Source organism: Vulpes vulpes, chromosome 1 (genome assembly GCF_048418805.1).
Source record: "Vulpes vulpes isolate BD-2025 chromosome 1, VulVul3, whole genome shotgun sequence".
In the NCBI taxonomy this organism is placed as follows: domain Eukaryota; kingdom Metazoa; phylum Chordata; class Mammalia; order Carnivora; family Canidae; genus Vulpes; species Vulpes vulpes.
This window is the reverse complement of record NC_132780.1, coordinates 169,910,325-169,931,438: the sequence shown is the minus strand read 5'-3', so window position 1 is coordinate 169,931,438 and position 21,114 is coordinate 169,910,325. Positions and strand designations below refer to the sequence as shown.

Sequence of the window (21,114 nt, the reverse complement as noted above, 5' to 3'; positions counted from 1 at the left end):
GGGGGTCCTGGGATCAAGTTGTTTTTGTTTTTGTTTTTTTTTAAGATTTTATTTATTTATTCATGGGAGACACAGAGAGAGAGACAGAGGCATAGGCAGAGCAAGAAGCAGGCCCCATGCAGGTAGTCCAATGTGAGGTTCGAACCCGGGAGCCACTTGATTTTGCCAAGTGGGTCTTTCTCATCAAGGCATTTTTCAAAAACATACATCCCAAAATCAGCATGCAGTTGAATAAATTTTTATAGAATCATTTCAAGCCTTTAATAATTTAATTCAATATAACAAAAATAAAGTTATCTGAAAGACTAAAATCACTGACATGGTTAATGAATCTCTCCAGATCCTTAATTTACCAATTGGGGAACAATAAAATCTCCCCCTTCAGCAGTTATTTCAAAGAGTCAAACTTGTGAAAGCTAAAAGCTGTCATTAATAGAAAAGGGTCATTTTGCCATTCCTTGATAGGTAAAATAGCTAAAAAATAGAAGGCACAGTAAGTTATATAACTATATTTTCATCTTCATTTTATACATAATACAAACAAATAAACATTCACTTTAGGAAAATGTTAGGTATTTAAAGTTATTTTAAATACATTTAGAACTTGTTGACATTTTTAAACTATGAAGGATTAATGTCCAACATAACAAACAAGTCATTGAATGATTCCCAGGTAGTTTGCCAATAACTAAAAATAAATTACACATGAGAATAAGCTGCGGCAGACACTAGCAAAAACAACCCATCTTAAACTCTTCTTTTACATTTAACAAATATAATCACTGAACAAAGAAATGGTACTTATGCTCTTGAGGGTTTTTTTTTTTTCTTCTTTTCTTTCTTTTTTTTTTTTTAGTTCTTGGACATTTAAGAAATCTAAATTTGATCTACTAATAATCCTTCTTATCTAGTTCTAATTCCACTAGTACCTGAAGATTTGGGCAACACTATAGTTGACATATTCCCATAAAGTAGCCTAAGTCAATAATTATACATCTCAGTTTTCATGGGTTGATCCCAATTTGTGCCTACTATCCATATTTGGAAGATAAAATATACGATCACCTTCATTCCACTACTAGCACAAGACTTCACTGTCCCTAGGAAAGGTTTCCTCTTCACGCAATAGGATGTGAGGCTTGGTAGAAGTGGGAATAACTTTTTAAACAAATGGGCCAAGAAAACTGGGTCTAATTTCTCTACTTTCTACCAGTTCACCTGTATTTAGCCTGACATGGAAGCTGAAACAATGATCACTTGCTACACATTGTGAACATTTCTTTTTTAGATAAATGTATCCTAATAAAGACGTCAGTTGTATTTGACATATAGATGATCCAAGTCTTCACGAAAACCAATGCAAAGATTAAATCACCTTTAAAATGATTGACTTGCATAGAGCATGAAAAAAATAAATATTACAGGTGGTCATAGTCCACCTGTACAACCTTAAAAAATAAAATATTTTGACCTATTAGAGGTCATAGTCCACCTTTAAAACCTTAAAAAAATAAACTTCACTAATAAAAATCTTCATTAAAACAAAGGACTTCAGATTTTATCTATGAAATAGCTATCAATTTTAAAATGTTCTAGATAGGGCAGCCCGGGTGGTTCAGCGGTTTAGTGCTGCCTTCAGCCCAGGGAGTGATCCTGGAGACCCAGGTTCGAGTCCCACGTCAGGCTCCCTGCGTGGAGCCTGCTTCTCCCTCTGCCTGTGTCTCTGCCTCTCTCTATGTGTTTCTCATGAATGAATAAATAAATAAAATCATTAAAAAACATATTCTAGATAGTAGAGAGACTGCTGGCCTTACAGTTGTAAAGTAAAAGGCTTTTAACAAACTAGTATCCACCCAAAAAGCCCAACTATCCTTTTCTGTAAATCAAGGAAAGCATCTCTATTTGTATAACATGGAGTTCTCAGAAAACACTATTATTTAAGGCTAAGTGTCCCCAAGGAAAACAAATTCATTAGCTGGAAGGAATGAACTAAGCCTTGGTTCTAAAAGAATCTTTATAATAGAAGTAACATACTGATGATATTAAAGATAACTCTGCTTTAGATTACTAACTTAATGTGTCTTCATGAATGAATAAATACTATTCTATCCCAATTTTGAGTAACAAGGCAAGTAGTAAGAAAAATCATTCAAAACGAACTTTTCAAGTAATTGGAAAATTTCTTTAAATAGGATAACCATCATTTCAAGATGGGATTTTTTTTTTTTTTTGAGGATGTTTGTTGTGAAGGTAAAAATGAAAATTGCTCTTCTCTTAAGGAAATAAAAAAAATGTACTATGGACTTCTACTTGTTCTATTATTCATTTCAAATTTGGGGGAAAAAAGTCTTTCTTAATTATGTGTCCTAATGATCCCCTCTAGTTTCAATTTTGGCAAATTATCCTTTAACAGCATCATTAAAACTACTGTTATCTACGATATTCTTGGAGGAAATTAACAACATAGGTAGAAATATCATCCATAACACCTCATTCCATTACACTATTTTTTTTTAAAAACACCGGAAAAATATACACTCACATATTTCACATTCATAGATGATTCCCTTTAACAATGTGTCACAAATGGTATTAATTCTGCAAATTTTTAAAATGTCACCTTTGATCAGCCATGTGAAAAAGAAAATATTTGCCTCCATCTAATTTCATTCCTCTAACTTCATCCAGTATTAAAGGGCATTTCTAATTTTTGCCTAAGATGGAAAAGGCTTTCATAAGCACACGCTACCCCGAATAATGCTAGCATGTCCACGGTCAGAGAAGAATTGTAGTTTTACCACAAAGATTCATATGTTTGCTGAGGCTAGCAGGAAAGGCAGAGGGAAAAGCAAGGGAGGGAGGCAAGATGGCAAGAAAGGAGGGGGAAAAAAAGATACTGTTGGTCTCTGGTGGGCTAACAAAAGGAATCCAAGTGGCATGCTTTCTAATAGAAGCATTTTGCTTTACCTACGCTATTGTGGCTCTCGTAACTCCAAATATAGGTTAGTCAAGTGCTAGTTTTATAAAATATGTGGGTTTTATTAAAATGGATACTGTATTTAATTTATTAGGTAAATTGATAGCTGCATACATAATAAAACATTCCATCATATTAAAATGGTATTTTATCAATATTTGTATAATACTTCATTATTTTAATGTATCTTAACTATGTTTTGGAACTGCCATAGGAAAGCTGGTTTTAATAAAATATAGGACTGTGTGATATTGGAATATTATTCACAAAATATATTCAATTTGGTCTGCTAAGCACTCTTAGGTAGACATTGATGCCCAGAAAAGTTCATGGTTAGAAAAACAAAGCCTACATTTATTGTCAGGATGCAGAGGCAAGAGATTCTTCAGTAATGAGTTGTAAAGGTAAGATTAAGTTTTAATTTCTTTAACTGCTAATATAGAGTTAACCATTGGTATTTTAAAAGGGATAGATTAGAGGAGAAAAATGGTGCCAGAAAATTTGAAAATACAAACTATCTCAGGGAAAACAAAGAGTCTGACTGATCCAGAAAGCGCTCATAATACAGGCATTGGGAGGTCTGGGGCAGGCACCTAGCTGGCTGAGTCCGTCCAGCGTGTGGTTCTTGACCTCAGTGTCATGAGTTTGAGTCCCATGTTGGGTGTAGACATTACTGAAAAATAAAGTCTTTAAAAAAACTACACGCATGGGGAGTATTTTATAGCATCTGTAGTTTAAGCTGGGAATATAAAATTGGTGCAGGAAAAAAAATGAGTAGTTATTAAGAGGGTTAACTAATCCTACCAGAAGAAAGCAAATAATCAGGACTTGTAAACACTAATACAACTATAATTATAAATAATATAAATAATGGATCTTGAAATATTAGCCATCTCAAGGCACTTATTTTTAAAAGATTTAATTTATTTATTTGAGTCTGAGAGCATGAGCAGGGGTAGGGGCAGAGGGAGACACAGAGTCCCTGCTGAGCAGGGAGCCTGATACGGGATTCGATCCCAGGACTCTGGGACACTTAACCAACTGAGCCATGCAGGTGCCCCTCAAGGCACTTCTTAAAACATAAATAGCTATTCTCCTAAGAGAATAGTCATAAATTACACCTCTTGCTTAATAATTTTGATAAAGACAAATTCTTGGTGCTATCTGCAATATAAAACTACCTTAAATGGTAAATATCACTATATGGTCCTTTAAAGGATTAAAACAGAAAAGCATATTTCTTCAAGTGGATCAAGAAATAAAGTATCTTCTTTAACACAACTTGAAAGAAAATAATCAAATACTCAACATTTTCTCAAATGCAAATTTTCAGACATTCTGCAAGTTAAAAAAAAATCTTTAACATGTTAATACTGATAGATTTTAAAAATCTAAACAGTTATAAACTAGATGATTTTTGCCTATAACTTTCATTTTCAACTGCTTGTTTTTGAGGTAAGTGCTGCTTTTAACTTGTTTTAATTTTCACAAGTTTTAGATTCAAACTGAGCAGAAAATTCATTATTCATTCAATAGTTAATCTCTATTTTAACATCTATTTTAAATGTAAGCATGTTTTGGTGATTTGTGAACTCATTCATGAAAAGAGGTGATGGCCTTTGTAACAAAGTATAAACTAATTTGAACTGTAAATTTAATTACACTAAATTACTAAAATAAAATGACCTTTCAACAACGGCAACTTTACTGCCCACCAAGAAGCATGACAAATTAGCTGAGAATTTTGGTTCTGTCTCCAAGAAGCCAACCCAGCCCCTTACAAATTGTGAACACAATGCTGACAAAACACACCTAAAATTTCTTGACAAATTTAATATGCTTCTCCTTATTTCTCTACAATGGCTGAGGGCTGAGAGGGTTAGCCAGGTCATGGATAGATGCTCTGCTCTCTCTCCCTTGGAAAGCTTAAACAATTTTATTGTAGTTTGAAAAATACTAAGATTATACTTAAAAATATACATATTTTAAAAAGAAGGGAAACTACTGCATGCCAAATAAGGAAATGAAATATTTTCAATTATAATTTTCTTTGAGGATACAACCAGACCTTCAAGAATTGCTCTGAAAGTAAACTACAACTCTTTAGATGCTAAAATATAATTTAAAGGTACCAAATCATAGAAATAATGACTATAACTTTTAAAAGAAAGTAATTTTTTTAAGAGAATCTATTTTACTCATTAAATAGTCTATTCATTCTAGAAAACGTCACTGATTACTATAAAAAAGTAAATGTCCTGGGGGCACCCAGGTAGTACAGTTGGTTAAGGGTCCGACTCTTGGTTTCAGCTCAGGTCTGATCTCAGGGTCCTGGGATCAAGCCCTACATCGGGCTCCACATTCAGCATAGAGTCTGCTTAAGCATCCCGTTCCCTCTCCTTCTTCCCCTCCTCCCAAAAACGCTCTCTCTCTCATTCTCTCAATTAATTTTTTTTAAAAGTAAATGTCTTTCTTAGCCTCACTAGAGAATTAAGAGGAGAAAAAATGTATCACCAGTTTATTCACAAGAAAGAATAAAAGAATAAGATAAATTCTGTCAGAAGTACACAAAGTAGCAATGCAAAGGACAAGGGCACATGGCATATCAGTACTTATTTTGGAAGTTAACTCATAAACACAAAACAAACCTTTTTTGGGGGGGGTGGTCAACAACTAGCAGTTTTTGTGACTAGCAATTTCTATATGCAACACAAACCAGCAAGACATTCTTCTTCAAAGAAATCGCTAACAGCAGTGGTGCTTGGGGCAAACAATTCATTTAATTACTTGAGTGTCTGCTTAGTGCTGGCCACTGGGCTCACCAATGTGAACAAGCCACATGTGGTCTTCAAGCTCACAAAGCTCGCCTTCTGCTGGGGCAAGAAGGACACTGAACAAATAAAGAAGACACCTACAGACAACTCAAAGGCTATGAGGACAGTAAGACAGAGTAATGTGTGTGTGTGGGGATACTCTGGGGTGGACGGCTACCAGAGACAGGATATGGGAGAGCCTTTCTGACGAGGTGCCAGTTCAAAACTGAGGTTATTGGGGAATCCACATACTCTTTAAATAATGTCTACCTCATGATTTAAGACCATGTTTATAACATAACTTTTCACTTGAGTACACATCCTTTCAAATGTTCCAGCAGTTGATTTTTCCCATCCAACTGGCAGATCAGTCAGTTGTAAGCAGGATAGACAGGAGTGGTTTTGGGATATCACCAAAAAGGACGCAACAAAATGCTAACCAGAGGTTACAGAGAAAGGAAGAGAGGAGAGAGGTACATAATGAATGTGCCTTTGAATTCAAAGGGGACTACTTCTGACAGGAAAAAATATTAACCATTGTATGAGAGAAAACTGGAGCACTTTATCATTACCCAGAAAGACAGAATGTAGATGATCTTTCTCCTGACTGGCTTATGTCCAAAAAGATTTCAAAGAGAATGACATCAATCTTTTGTAAAGCCAATACAAAAGGAGGGAGAGAAAAGAAGAAGGGGATCCAATGTTAGTTTCAGTACCACTGACCAATTAACACGGGAAGATGAAATAATCTGAATATCCCAATATGATGATGCTTTCACTTTTATAATGAGAGCAATAAATCAAATAGACCATGCATGTGAGGGATGGAACAAATCTGCAGAATAACAGAATCTATGTACTAGGGCTTACTGGTTTTAAATCCCTCTCACATCACAAATCTGAGTAAGTAGCCACTAACACTAAGACAGTAATTCCTCAAATGCAAAGGTACATGATTAAGGAATCATGTCACAGTAAAGTACTATGATATCTTAAAAATCAAATTTATGAGCAAAGTAGGTGTTCTTATTTAAAACAATTTAGCAAGAACTAGAAGATTTACCATGACATATATGACACATCTAACTACAAAAAAGCTTTTAATTATTATAAATGCTTCTGTACATAGAAAATTTAGAAATTATGAGAAGAAAATATAAATCCAAAAAAGTCATATTTTGTAAGCTGTTTTCCCCCTATACCTAGATATACATATTTTTTTTCTTTCCACAAGTGGGCAAGTAAAACACTGGTAGGCTTGCATAGTGAGTTTTCATTTACTATTATAGGCATACAAACGTTACCCTGCGTCAACAATTCTTTTAATGATTTTCATAAATCTGTAACATTCATCATATGGAGAAACCATAACTTATTCCACTGTATTCCTGTTGTCATTAGTATTTTTTACAATATTTTCCTAACAAATGACAGGAACTGAGGAAAAATACCCTTCTATGTTTTTGTGTGGAACTCCAAAGTGAGGATTTCAAGAATTCTGAGTCAGAGGAAATGCATACTTTGACGAGTCTCAATACTCATTCCCAAACTGACTTCTTAGAAAGATCAATCAATATGTATACTCACCTTGAACCAGTTCAACACTGAATACAATTTATTTTTAAGCAGTATGATTCTTATGAGTAACAAATGATAGGTATCTCATTTTTGAAGTTTCCATTTTTAGCCATAAGTGGCATATCTTCTCATGTTTACTGGCCACTAACGGTTCTAAAAAAATAATCTGTCTCTGATCTTTTAAATAAAGGTGCTAGTAGTTTCTGTATTGATATTTAAGAATGTTTAATACAATATAATCTTTTGTCGTGTGCCTCAACACTGACCCAGTTGTCGTTCTCTAATTGTGCTTGTTTTTGTCAAATATTTTTCACTTTATGCAAATATATTAATTGATGATAATATGAGGGATCTTGTTGCTTTCTAAATTTCTGCTCAAAAATTTCCTATCCACCTTGGGGCACCTGGGTAACTCAGGAGGTTAAGCAACTGACTTGTCATTTTGGCTCAGGTCATGATCTCAGGGTCGTAAGATCGAGTCCCCACTTGGGCTCCACACTCAGTGGAGAGTCTGCTTGAGATTCTTTCCTCTCCCTCTGCCCCTCACCACCCCCACCAAATAAATCTTTTTAAAAATTTCTTACCCAACTTAATATCAGTTATTTTCTACATTTTTCTTTTAGATTGTATGGTTTTCTTTCTTTTTAAGTCCATTTAGGGTTTATTAGAGAAATGGAAAGCAAAGGGCAGGTTTGAGAGTTTTTTAAAAATTCCACGAGGTGGGTTGGAGGGGTAAGGAAGAAAATGAGGATGAAAAGGGAGTGAGGGAGGGGTTCAAAAGGAGAAAATGGCATTCCATGTTGAGTGAACAGCATTTAGAACAGCATAAACTGACTTCTATTTTATGCCTCTCCCTCTCCTTTGTTAAAAGTCATGTTTCATGAAGTCATGTTTCCTTGTTTAAGTCTTCACTCATTCATTCACTGACCAAATATAATATGGCCTCCATCCTGGCTACAACCCTACATTCATAAAAGTCACCAATGTCTTCCAGTTACAACCATCAGTCTATAGCTTCTATTAAATGCTTCTAGACTCTAGGGACACCTGGGTGGCTCAGCAGTTGAGCATCTGCCTTCGGCTCAGGGCATGATCCCAGAGTCCCAGGATCGAGTCCCACCATCAGGCTCCTTGCATGGAGCCTGCTTCTCCCTCTGCCTGTGTCTCTGCCTCTCTCTGTGTGTCTCTCATGAATAAGTAAATAAATAAAATCTTTAAAAAATCATATTAAAAATGGCTCTTGACTCTAGGAACATTTAATAATGTTGGCTACATACTCTATGGTGAAACTCTCCCCACCTATCTTCTGTAGTGACTTTCTTCTACTCACTTCTTTCTCTCTGGCCACTGCATCCTACACTCCTTCACAGCTCTATGTTCTCTTAAATGTTTCTTCTTTAGAAATTTTCTTCTTGGGATCCCTGGGTGGCGCAGCGGTTTGGCGCCTGCCTTTGGCCCAGGGCGCGATCCTGGAGACCCGGGATCGAATCCCACATCGGGCTCCCGGTGCATGGAGCCCGCTTCTCCCTCTGCCTGTGTCTCTGCCTCTCTCTCTCTCTCTCTCTCTATCATAAATAAATAAAAATTAAAAAAAAAAAAAGAAATTTTCTTCTTAAGATTAGCCTTTTCTTATATGATCATACCCATATCCCTCACCTCAGCCATCATAAGATGATAAATCCTTAATCTTCTCCTATCTTATTTTTTTTTTTATTTTATTATTTATGATAGTCACAGAGAGAGAGAGAGAGAGAGAGAGAGAGAGAGAGGCAGAGACATAGGCAGAGAGAGAAGCAGGCTCCATGCACTGGGAGCCCGACGTGGGATTCAATCCCGGGTCTCCAGGATCGCGCCCTGGGCCAAAGGCAGGCGCTAAACCGCTGCACCACCCAGGGATCCCTCTTCTCCTATCTTAGATGCTCTTCTGAGTCGCAGACACATATTTTCATTCTCCTTTCAAATTCTGTAAATCCAAAATGAATTAATCATCTTCCACAAAAGATGTGCTTACGTCTGTTTTTTAATAATATTCCCCAGCTCAGTGAAATTGCACCTCCATTCTAAAATCACCTAACCTAGAAACCAAGCTAGGCCTTATTCTTAACTCCTGTCTGCCTCTTCTGTCATACAACCCAGTTTCTGAACTACTCCTGTTTCACCAGTCAGCAAGTCTACCTTTCAAATTCTCCCTCCTTTAAAATTCACCTTTATCTACACCACCACTCTCATGCCCTTGACTTAAAAGACCCCCAATCTCTCATTTAAATTACTCAAGTAGGGACGCCGGGTGGCTCAGGGGTTGAGCATCTGCCTTGAGCTCAGGGCATGATCCCGGAGTCCCAGGATTGAGTCCCACATCAAGCTCCTGCATGGAGCCTGCTTCTCCCTCTGCCTGTGTCTCTGCCTCTCTCTCTCTCTCTCTCTTGGTCTCCTCATGAATAAATAAATAAAAATCTTTTAAATAAGTAAATAACTCAAATAGTTTCCCTGTTAATCTCTGTAACTTCCTCCCTCACCCTTCATGATGCATTCTCAACACAAGTGCCAAAGAATTTTTTCCTAAATTGTAAATCCTTCTAAGTTAATTTCCTGCTTAAAATCCTTTTATTTTTTTTTAATTTTTTTAATTTATTATTTATGATGGTCACACAGAGAGAGAGAGAGAGAGAGAGAGAGAGAGGCAGAGACATAGGCAGAGGGAGAAGCAGGCTCCATGCACCGGGAGCCTGATGTGGGATTCGATCCCAGGTCTCCAGGATCACGCCCTGAGCCAAAGGCAGGCGCCAAATCGCTGCGACACCCAGGGATCCCAAAATCCTTTTAATTAAATAACAAAAATAATTGTGACTATTGTTTACCTGTTGCAGATGGTTCTGGTTTACCATGGTTCAATTTACAGTTTTTTGACATTATGATGGTGTGAGAGTGATACACATTCAGCAGAAACTAAGAAACTAACCTTCGAATTCCTTTTTCTTTTAAAGATTGATTGATTGATTGATGAGAGAGAGAGAGAGAGAGAGAGGCAAGACACAGGCAGAGGGAGAAGCAGGCTCCACGCAGGGAGCCAGACATGGGACTTGATCCGGGGTTTCCAGGATCACAACCTGGGCTGATGGCAGCGCTAAACCGCTGAGCCACCCAGGCATCCCTAACCTTCAAATTCTGAATTGTGATCTTTTTCCAGGCTTTCTCTCATTATGCTGAGCAGCGCTGTGAGCCACAGCTTATAGTCAGCCAGGAATCATGAGGGTGAACAACCCACACATACAACCATTCTGTTTTGCACTTTCAGCTCAGTACTCAATGAATTACATGAGATATTCAGCACTTTACTACAAAATAGACTTTGTGTTAGATGATTATGCCCAACTGTAGGCTAATATAAGTGTTCTGAGCACATTTAAGTTCGGCTAGGCTAACTACGATATTTGGTAGGTTAGGTGTATTACATGCATTTCTGAGTTACAATGTTTTCACCTTATGATGGATTTATTGGGACCTAGCACTGAAAGTTGAGGAAGAGCTGTACTTCCTATTTGCCAGGAAATTTATGAGGGGTATTTAAAATACATTATATGGGAGAACTGAAATTTATTACTTATGTGAGATGGCTCTGCTCTGTCAAAACTTTTCCTCCACACAAAACAAATTCCTTAGTATTACATATAAAATACTTTACGGTCTAAACCCTACCAACTTGTTGATCCTTACTTGGTATACAGCCTCATATACTACTTTTCAACCATAATCAAACCACTGAAATAATAGAAAATCATTTCTTTTTCCTGCCTCCTTATTCCTTCTTCCTAGAATCACAATCCACCTTCACCCTCAGGGTCATACACATCCTCCAAGAGTTAACTCAGCTTACATATGGATTAGGTGATCAAGTTTTTTTTATAGTTCCACAGTCCACAGAATATTTCTATATCCAAATATATACTACAATATAACTATCTGTTTAGCATCTATTTTTCCTACTAAACTTGTGTCACTAAAACACGAGCTCCCATTTCTTAAATGAAATGCCCAGATTGAGGCTGTGCCCAGAACACTCAGTAAAGTTTGGTTGCAGGAATTAACTATCATTCAAGAAATGGTCAGTAGGACAGCACACTGGAGTCATAAGAAGGTATGAGAAATAATACCAGAAACATTGGTTGGACAGATGAAGAAGACCTTTAATGACAACATCAAGATCTTATTTCTATAGCCCAAGAAGACCTACTGGAGTACTCAAACAGAGGATGGGCAAAATTTGATGTGTTTTAAGAGTACAGTGAATAGTAATTTGGTAAGATGTGAGAGGCTTTAGGGCAGACAGAAATAAGGAAACAATTTATGAGGTCCAGAAAGAGTTGAAGAAAAATAGAGTTCATTTTGAGATAAGCTGATTTCCAGAAATTGGCAGATATCCATGTGCTGATGTCCACCTTTTCTCACTGCTTCATGTTAAAAAAATCCCTTCACATAAACCATTTTATCATACAAATTTCTTATCACTATCAAAACTAGCATGAAGCTGAAATTTTGAATCCAATATTCAATAAGCAGACTAAGTCCTGAAGGTTTCAAATTTGAAAGTTTTAAGAACAGCCATGCAAATGCTTGGGACTGCTCAAGAAAGAATGGGGAGACGAAGGCTGAAGGTAAAACCTTGGTCACATTTATACAACTGAGCAAAGGAGAAAGAGACACTGGCATGATCAGGGCAAGGAGCATAACTTGGATGTAACTACAAACTACAAACAGTAATGGAACAGCCCCAGCCATGATGCATTCCTGGAAAGATTTAGCCTTTGGTTCATATCTATGGCCATAGAAACTGCTGAACACTAAATAGGTTTCCAGGCAAAATTCCATTTTAAAAAAAGGCCATTGTCTATCTGAACACTCTATGTTCAACCATGTTTCTAATGTTCTGGCTCCATTTAAACAGGTTTTTTTTTTTTTTTTTTTAAACAGGTTTTAATATGGAAGTACACTTCTCCTGATTGTTATATCTGTTGTTTTTGGCAAGTGTCTTGCATCATTGGTTAAAAAAAAAAATTAAAAAAGATTAAGATTATAAAATTGCAGTAAACTATTCATCAAATTACTACTCCAATAGCATTCTCTGATGACTCTTACTTTGCAATGTCATAATCTTAATTAAACATTTTCCACAAGGATAAAAACTCAAGACCACTTAGGAGTTTCTCTTTCTCCTTCAGACTGATGTTTATAGGCAGAGTGTTGGTAAATTTGGTAGGAATAAGAAGTTTCTTTTTAAAAAATCCTTCTGTACAATCCTTTCTAACATGAAATGGTAAGAAAGGCAAAATTCCTTTAAGTGAAAATTATGAAAGTTTCCGTTTACTCAGTGATTTGTGTAAACCCTATAAAAATCCTCTCAAAGTATTAGAATATGATTACCTTAAAAATATATGTCAGTATGCACAACTTCTGAGTCCTTATTCTAGGAAAAGAGACCGCACAGAAAGGATGGAACAATGGTATGGAAACTTACCATCCTCTCCAGTTGGACTCTTTATTGCAGACTTATTGCTTCCATGTGTTAAAAAAAAAAAAAAAGAAAGAAAGCAAATCAAACCTTTAAGCCAACCCCAATCCCTAAAATTTTTGGCACTCTTATTGAGCATTGAATCCAGAGGAAAAAAAACCAAAACATTTTTTTTTTTATCACAAGCCTATCAGAGTCAAGATTTATTTCATCATTATGGGAATGTGTTAGAAATTAATAAAAAGGTTGGTCTCTACAAGGCTTAAAGAAATTATACTATTTAAGGCTGCTAAAATAGCACACATTATTTGGCCTTAACATTTAAATAAATAATGCCTATGTTGAACACTGCATTCTAGAACATATAATATCAATTAATTAGAGGAATACTAAAATGGATGAGGTTGACACATTTCTTTTGCACAGTAATGCTTTTTTTTTTAAAAACCTATGGTTACTGAAAACTGAGGAATACAAACATCACATACAATTAATTTATATAATTTTCTGGAACAACGAAATCTTTGCTCAAACTACACGATGAGGTCAATGAATTACCTAAACTCTGTTTTCTTTGCACTCTTCTACAAATCAGAGTGCCCAATGGAATGCATAACTCCCTAAAAGCTGCGTATCTCCAACTTTCAGTATGTGTCAAATGAAAGAAGGAAAAAGTTCCCTCACCCCCAAAGTGAGAACAGATGGGAATGTAAAATTAGATGGGAAGAGACAGTGAAGCTTTGGATGACCGACCAAGAAATCTTCCCTAGAGGGGGAGCCAAATATACCAGACCTTGGTTTGTTCTGCCTCCCAGTGAACTTCCAAATTCAATCCAATAGGAATGAAAAGCAGTTCTTAGATTTGATGCATTGGTTTTGATTTCTATAAGCATTCATATAAATTTCATGAAGAAGCTATTGACAAATATGTTTTTAAAATGTTATGTTTAATCACGTCTGTGAGTTTAACATTACTTTGAACTAACACTGTTAACAATGAGTATTTTTTTTAATAAAATAAATGGCTTTATGAAAAAGAGGCAACAGGCATGAACAAACAAAATGTGGACAGTGAATTCGTTGTAAGATGGAAGAGCCATCTGCCATAAATTAAAAAGTTATATAAATAAAGTATGAATACATTTCATATTCATTCTTTTCATATTTTGTCTGTACAACTAAAAAAAAAAAAAAACAATTTAATAGTAATGCCAGCAGTACTTCCTATACCCAGCAGAAAAATGTTCTGCTGATACTCAGTCTTATATAATTTTTCTACCTAAAAATACCAACTATAAACTTAAAAGAATACTCCCTATAGTGCTTATTATCTTCAATATTTTTTATCTTTAATATGGGTAATAAACTTTAAAGGAAACAGAAAATGGTGTTCTCAGATTTGAACGTCTTTTAAAAAGGTAGATTTCTTGTGAATTATCATTCTCTTAAAATATTGTCATATGAAGAACAGTTTTTTGTAAGAGTAATCATGACCCTTTGAAGAACCACTAGGAATCTTTCACAGAATAGTGCTTGTGTAGCAGATTTTTCTGGTGTGTGCTTATTTTTGCATAAAATTTACATTCATTGATACAACAATGAGCATAACTCAGTATTTTAATCAAGAGTGCTCAAAATTTATAAATCATTTTCATCTATAATTTCAAACTTGTTTTCCAAGACAATGATAAGTTCTCCGTGTACCTTTTCCAAGCTGTCCCAGAAAATTGGCTTTCAATATCTTAACCCTGTTGTGTCTTTTTTTTTTTTTAAAAAAAACTTACATTGTAGTTTACACAACAAAAAAGAAATATAGAAATATGAATCATTCCAAGTGATGAAAAGCAACTGCACCTCACACTTAAGTAACTTCAGTTTAAACAATCCAAGGCACTGGTAATGCGATGTAGGTTTCACTTCTAACAGGGAACAGGCTTTCCATAAAAAAGATGCTCAGTATAGGACACTGCACTCAGTTGAATATGTGCGTGAAACAATTACTGAAAAGAAGACTTTATTCTTCAGATTACTCTGAGTTATGTGGAAACATTATTACCGAAAAGGAGGGAAAAAAAACTCTCAAGGTGTCTTTTTTTTTTTTTTCCCTCTCTTACCAATACAAAAAAGCCACAATAGGCAAACATTTGAGGATACGGGTTGATTATATTTTATTAAAATCTATTCTCCATACTCTATATTTATGCAAATAAAATCTAAATTAAGCAGAAGCACTATTTTCAACATCATCCTCATACTAATAAATCCAACTAATCCCCTAAAACCTCAAATGCAGAACCCTCTACATTATTGCCTTAACTCATTTTATAGTTAGTTGGTTGAATGATTTTAACCTGGAAAAGGAACATTTTATAATAAATTTAAAACTTCTATCTTCCCCTTGGGGCTCAGGGGAACTTTGAATAAAGAATGCATATGCACAAACTCAACATTTACTCAAGACCCCTGTCCTAGCTGCAGATCCTCCACTGTCTTTTTGAACTGGGTAAGTCAAACACACTCTCGGCAACAAAAACTCATGTGTAAAGGGAATAGAGTCAGATTAGGTCATGATTTCTCAGACGGTAGCCTGCAAACACCTATGGGGATATTTCTGGGAGTATGAGAGGGTGACAAGGGGTCTTGTTTTAATTTTGGTGTCTTCATGTTATGATATAAATATAATTACATTTTGGATAATCTCATTCACAACTTTTACCACCAATTATTATCACATAATTTCAGGATCTGATTTTAACACAGTGGTTATGATCTTATTCCTGTTTGCTTTTTGTAATTACTGTGTTTAACTCATAATATGGTATTCCTCAAACTGAAATTCACAGATGTATTCTTGAGGCCTGATATTTTTCTGTTAATACAAGTCTACATACTATTCAAGACCAATAGACACTAAATTAGATCTTTCTAATTCCTTTCCCGTCTGAAAAATATGTGACACTCTACTGCAGCTTACTAATAATTTATAGAGATCCAGTCTAAGCGTAGAGAGAGTGGTCTTCACTAGAGGTATTATAATTTCTATGTTTTACTTGTTTTCTTTTTACATTTAAATGAAAATAAAATTTTTGAGATAATACAGCATTCAGCAAACAATGAATAAGGCTATCAGATCAAAGTTCTCTTAACAAGTCACTATCATTTCAAATGATTTAGTAGACTATATATTAAAAAATATCAGAGAATTCCAGTTTATTTTTCCAGTTTTGTCTCTGACTTGAAATAGCATCTTGGTTTTAGAGTGATTTATTCTTATAACCCCCATTTTTTATTTTTACCAAGTTACTACATTATGCTACTCAATGAATAAAATGCACAATAAATACCAGGCACACATGTTATATAATGATAAGTAGTATGCTTCAGATTTTTACTTAATAAATTTTAAAAACAAATCTTCAAAACTCAAATATTTTATTTCCTTAACTTTTTAGTGACTATAATGTATAAAGATTACGGTATACTTTTTTTGATATAAATTATGGATTATGTCTAATTACATTTATCTTTAAATCTGCTTCATCTAATTTTAAAATATTTACGATGCTGTCAATTTACACTTAAAGATAATTTATTGGTAGAAATCACTGTTTACTGACTAAAAGTTCAACTTATAAAAACTTATCATTACTCATATATCATAATTTTATATCAAATTTTTAAACCATATACTCTTGAAGGAATTCTCAACATATATATTAACAGCAGAATCATCTTAACACCAGTAAAGAGAAATAAAATGTTTGCAAACTGCAAAGATACTTGGAATTTAAAATGCATATACTTTACATTTAAAATAGTTATTGAATTTTAATTTACAAAATTAGGAAAAATGAAACTCATTTATATCATCTTATAAGATGATATAAAATAGTCCACAATCACATGAGCATCTTATCTGTGGTATAAATGTAAACAAAAGTTTTAAACAAAAATCCCTCATAAAGCAGTATATGGAATTTTTTTCCTCTTTATTTGCAGCAATTTAACTGAATGCTTTTTAAAAAGGTTTTAAACCATTTCTAAAGCATGGCCAATAGCATAACATAATATGATTATTAATTAAACTAACAAAATCACTTGTTGATTTTGAAATTATATATTGAATTTATATTATTGACTTTTGACAGATGCATTTTTCTGTAAGGTGAAGTCTGTGAAAATCTAAGATCAATCTATTGCATAATAAGTTTAAGTTTTATCAAAAGAGAAATACCACATTCAGATTTAAAAGTCTTCCTTCCTGTTATACTAGCAAACAAAACTAACATCAGTTTTGTAAACTCGTTTCAAACTTTCTTCTTCTTATAAAGGAATTCTCAGCTTTTATTACTTCAAGATTTCTTTTCTAGAAGATGTAATTAGACCATTAACTAAAAGACCGTGGAATCAAATGGAAAGCGTGCATTTCCAAAAACTACATACTTTTATATATTGTGATAAGGAACTTTCTTCTTGGAATAGACAAGTGCAACTGCACAAATGTTAAAACCAGTGCCAAAGTTACTCTACCTGAACTGTAGAGCTGATCTCCGATGCAAAGCCGCCTGTCAAGGGAGCCTCGTGACTGATTAACAGTCGCCCTGTTTTGATCACAGACTGAAAGAGAAAAGGAAAATCTGATGTTGAAGAGAATACATATCTTCAAGTATATGATGGCAGTTATCTTAAGAAATAAAAACAAGGTATTTCAATCCAATACATAATTAAAAATTAGTAATACAATTTTATGCCAAATAAGTTGTAACTCTCTCACAGTACAATTATTTGATATTTGCAGTTACAAAATTTTTCAATATAGTTTATAGTCCTACTACAAAAGAAAAATGTGATTTATAATTCTGTCATTAAAATGCATTCTATTATAAAATACTTCTGTGTTACAAACTAAATTATTTCATGTTTTTATCTCAAAATTATTTTTTTCATACTACCTTAAGAATGAAAGTGCTTTTTTTGGTTCATTTTTGGGTGTATTTGCATATAAACAAACAGCCTTAGGAAATACTGTTTTGTGGAGTAGGAAAACATAAAAATAGCATATAAAAGCTGTAACGCAGGCAAAGCTCAAGCCACTAGATTTTCGAGGAAACCTAGCAGGAAAAAATCACTGAAGTACAAGGGTTACAACTGTCTGTTCATCTGTATTAAAATCTGGTAAATGACCACAACTCCATTTTAACATAGAAAATGTCACAAACAAAAAGATGTCCTCAGATTACTGGCTCAGTGTGGTTGTTCACCCAGACTGGCATATTTTATACATTAATAAATCAAAAAGAATAGCTCATAATATCATAGCAGGATGCCAGCTGTGTTGGGAGGTAAAAAACATTAAAATCAACAGCAAGTTACTGTTTCAAATATGTTGAATAATTGACATGTCACCTAAGAGACGGGGTAATTTCTCTGCTATGTGTCTAATAATTTAATACCACCTTTCCTAAATTATACATTAATATTTTGTGAATACAAGATCTTCCAAGCAAATACACATATATAAATTAAAAGATTTCCTTCATTCTGAGCAATTAGAGTATAAAATCTTAAAGTAGCAAATGTTAAACTCCAAGATATGGCCAGTAGCCATGATAAAAATAAGTTATTGTATCTACTGAGTAAATAGTGACTTAAGAATATAAAATTTTATGTACACCTTAATGAATATATTTCCCACCTCCAATGAAATGCTAACCTTAGTATAATAGTATTTGGATTTTATCACTGTATGTATTTATCACTGTATGTATTTATGAAAGTCATAAATTAAATTTTAATGCACCTGGTTAGAAATATACAGAGACAAAAATAGTCCACAATCACAAGAAAAAAAAAATGCGTTCTGAAAGTACTCTCCAAAAAAAGTCTTGACTACCAATTTAAAAAACCAGATTCAACAACCAACGCTTTCTTATTGCTCTGAAAACCCAAAGTCTACCAATGTATAAGTGTCCAAGGATGGCATAGCCAAAATCCATCCCAGCTAGAGGATGCATCTTAAGTCTCTGGAAAGTAGAAATAAGAAACTTCTATAAAAATGCTACTGTCACCTTAAACCCCCATACAACGGAACTGGTATTTTTTTTATTTAAACTGAGTCCTATCCAAGATCAAATGACAACCCTCAGGATGATCCCTGAAGGCCCATAAGCAACCAGGACAGATAGCCTGGCTTCCTATAGCCTGCAGAATATAATAGGGAAACTAAGCACAGATGTAGCCAGGATAAATGCTTCCAATCCTTGGAGTTCATGCAACACGATGAAACCCAGAGACCTTCTGAGTGTCTTTCAGCAGGAGAAAAGCTAAACATACCAAGACAGAGCAATACAGTTCGGTTTTATGCAGCCATGAAAAAGTCTGAGAACAGGGAAAGGTGCCTATGGTAAATTAATTGATAAAATGAGCAAACTGCAGAACAGCATAATCTCATTTTTACAAAAAACCACCACCATGGCATTTGGGACACCAATAAACATAGCTGAAGCAACATGTGTAAATAGTCTAGAGGGATTCAAAACTTGTTTCTCCTAAGGAGTGACACTAAAGGAATTACTGGAAAAAGATTTTATGTAAAAAATTTTTTATATTATTGCAAGTATTCCCAATAAGTCATTATTAAGTACAGGTAAAGCCCTTGAATTAATGCTGAAAGTTACAAGTACACAGTGTGTTGTAGTCATAATCTCCTCAAAGAAATCTAACAACGTTTTTTAAAAATGGTATTTTAGGAATAGCTTCCAGTACAAGGAACCCTGAGGTCCCAACCTACAGCAGCAAATAGGCACACTAAAAACACAGGGAGCCAGTCTTGGCCTGCCAGTCTCTACATGCTGAGCTCCATGGCAGGATTATAACTAACTCACCTCTTGACCCTTAAACTCTTGAATCTTATACAACATGGTCAATAAACTATTAGTTTATTAAACTATTAGTATCAGAGAAGATGAAGCTCCTCAACACCTCCATATGTGTGTTATGTACATGTGTGTTCTTGGATCAGGAGTTAAGCTGACAGTTACGAAAGAAATTCCAGAAATTTCTAAAACACCAAGAGCTAAAGGGCAGACACAGTGAAAAGTAATAACACTGTGAGTTTATAGAAATTATTATAATATATAAACCAGTGAGAGACAGTATGGCAAAAAGAGAGGAGTCAGAAATAATGATAATCACAAACAACTGGTTGTCACATAAGTTACTATGTGCTAGGCTGTGAGCTGAGCATTTTAGATTATTTAATTTAATTTGGAAAGCACCTAAGTTTTGTTTTTGCTTCTTAAAAGCAAGCAAATCTTGATTTGCTGAAAAGTATTAAAATGTGTAAAACAAAGTTACAGGAAAATTCTGAAAATTGCCAAAATTAAGAAGTAACAGTTATATTTTCAGTCATATCAAAGAATTAGCATGTATCATTAATGTTTGAGTCTATAAATACAGTTCAATAATTTTGTTAAGATATAATTAAATTCAACTTGCTATGTGCCTTTTTATCATTCACAATTTTAACTTCTCAGAATTTCTGAGGGTTGTTTCTTTTCCATATACTCCTTTGGAAATTATTAACACTGTTAATATTAGGATAATGAGATCATCGCATATCTAGAAAATTAGAGACACTTTTACTCTATTCCTTGTGATTCAATTAGATATTCTGATTAAATAACATGTTTTTGGTCAACTTCAACAGGCATTTGATTTTCATACATTTAGGCACAATGATACACAAGTGCCAGGTAATGTTGCTAGCCAAATTTAGCATTTTGATGTACTTAGTAAAAATTAATATGGTGCCTTTTACTAACTAATAACTAAAGATATAAATTACTAATACTACTTTAGAAGTCATTTTCTTTAGAAGAAATTTTTAAAGTTTCAAGTTTTCTTCTGAGATAAACCTATTTTACCACTTGAAAAAAAATATTTAAGAGGGTTTAAACAACTTTTCAATATGAAAAGCTGAACCTATCAGAGCCAGGAAAGATCACGTAAGGCTGGATTTTCCAGTATCTGCTTCTTCAACTTCTTGCCACTGAGACCTGCTCCAGGATTCCAGCCTTGGGCTGATGGAGTACCAGTGAGCTGGAGGCAACAAATGGCACTACAGAAGGCTGAGCCAGTTAGAGACCAGGACTGTGGGTAACTGTTCTCTGTATCCCCTACCACAAAAAGGGCTTTGTTTCCTACAGCAGCTCCAGAAGATTTGTCAAGAAAACTTTAAA

The 21,114-nt window shown here is 34.5% G+C and overlaps 1 protein-coding gene across 5 annotated transcripts in view; it reads right to left on the bottom strand.

Annotated features, from left to right (window-relative positions):
* BCKDHB (branched chain keto acid dehydrogenase E1 subunit beta) overlaps positions 1–21,114 on the bottom strand; it is a 211,025-nt gene that overhangs the window by 45,413 nt on the left and 144,498 nt on the right. For 3 of the 5 annotated variants that reach the window (XR_011996924.1, XM_026007404.2, XM_026007405.2), the window contains exon 9: positions 17,405–17,491. Coding sequence is in view for 2 of the 5 variants with exons in the window: in XM_026007404.2 (XP_025863189.1) it covers positions 17,405–17,491 (87 nt within the window). In the remaining 3 variants the exon portion in view is untranslated. Of the gene's footprint in view, positions 1–12,880; positions 17,492–21,114 lie in introns of all 5 variants that reach the window. The other 2 variants (XR_011996925.1, XR_011996928.1) reach the window with 1 other exon arrangement.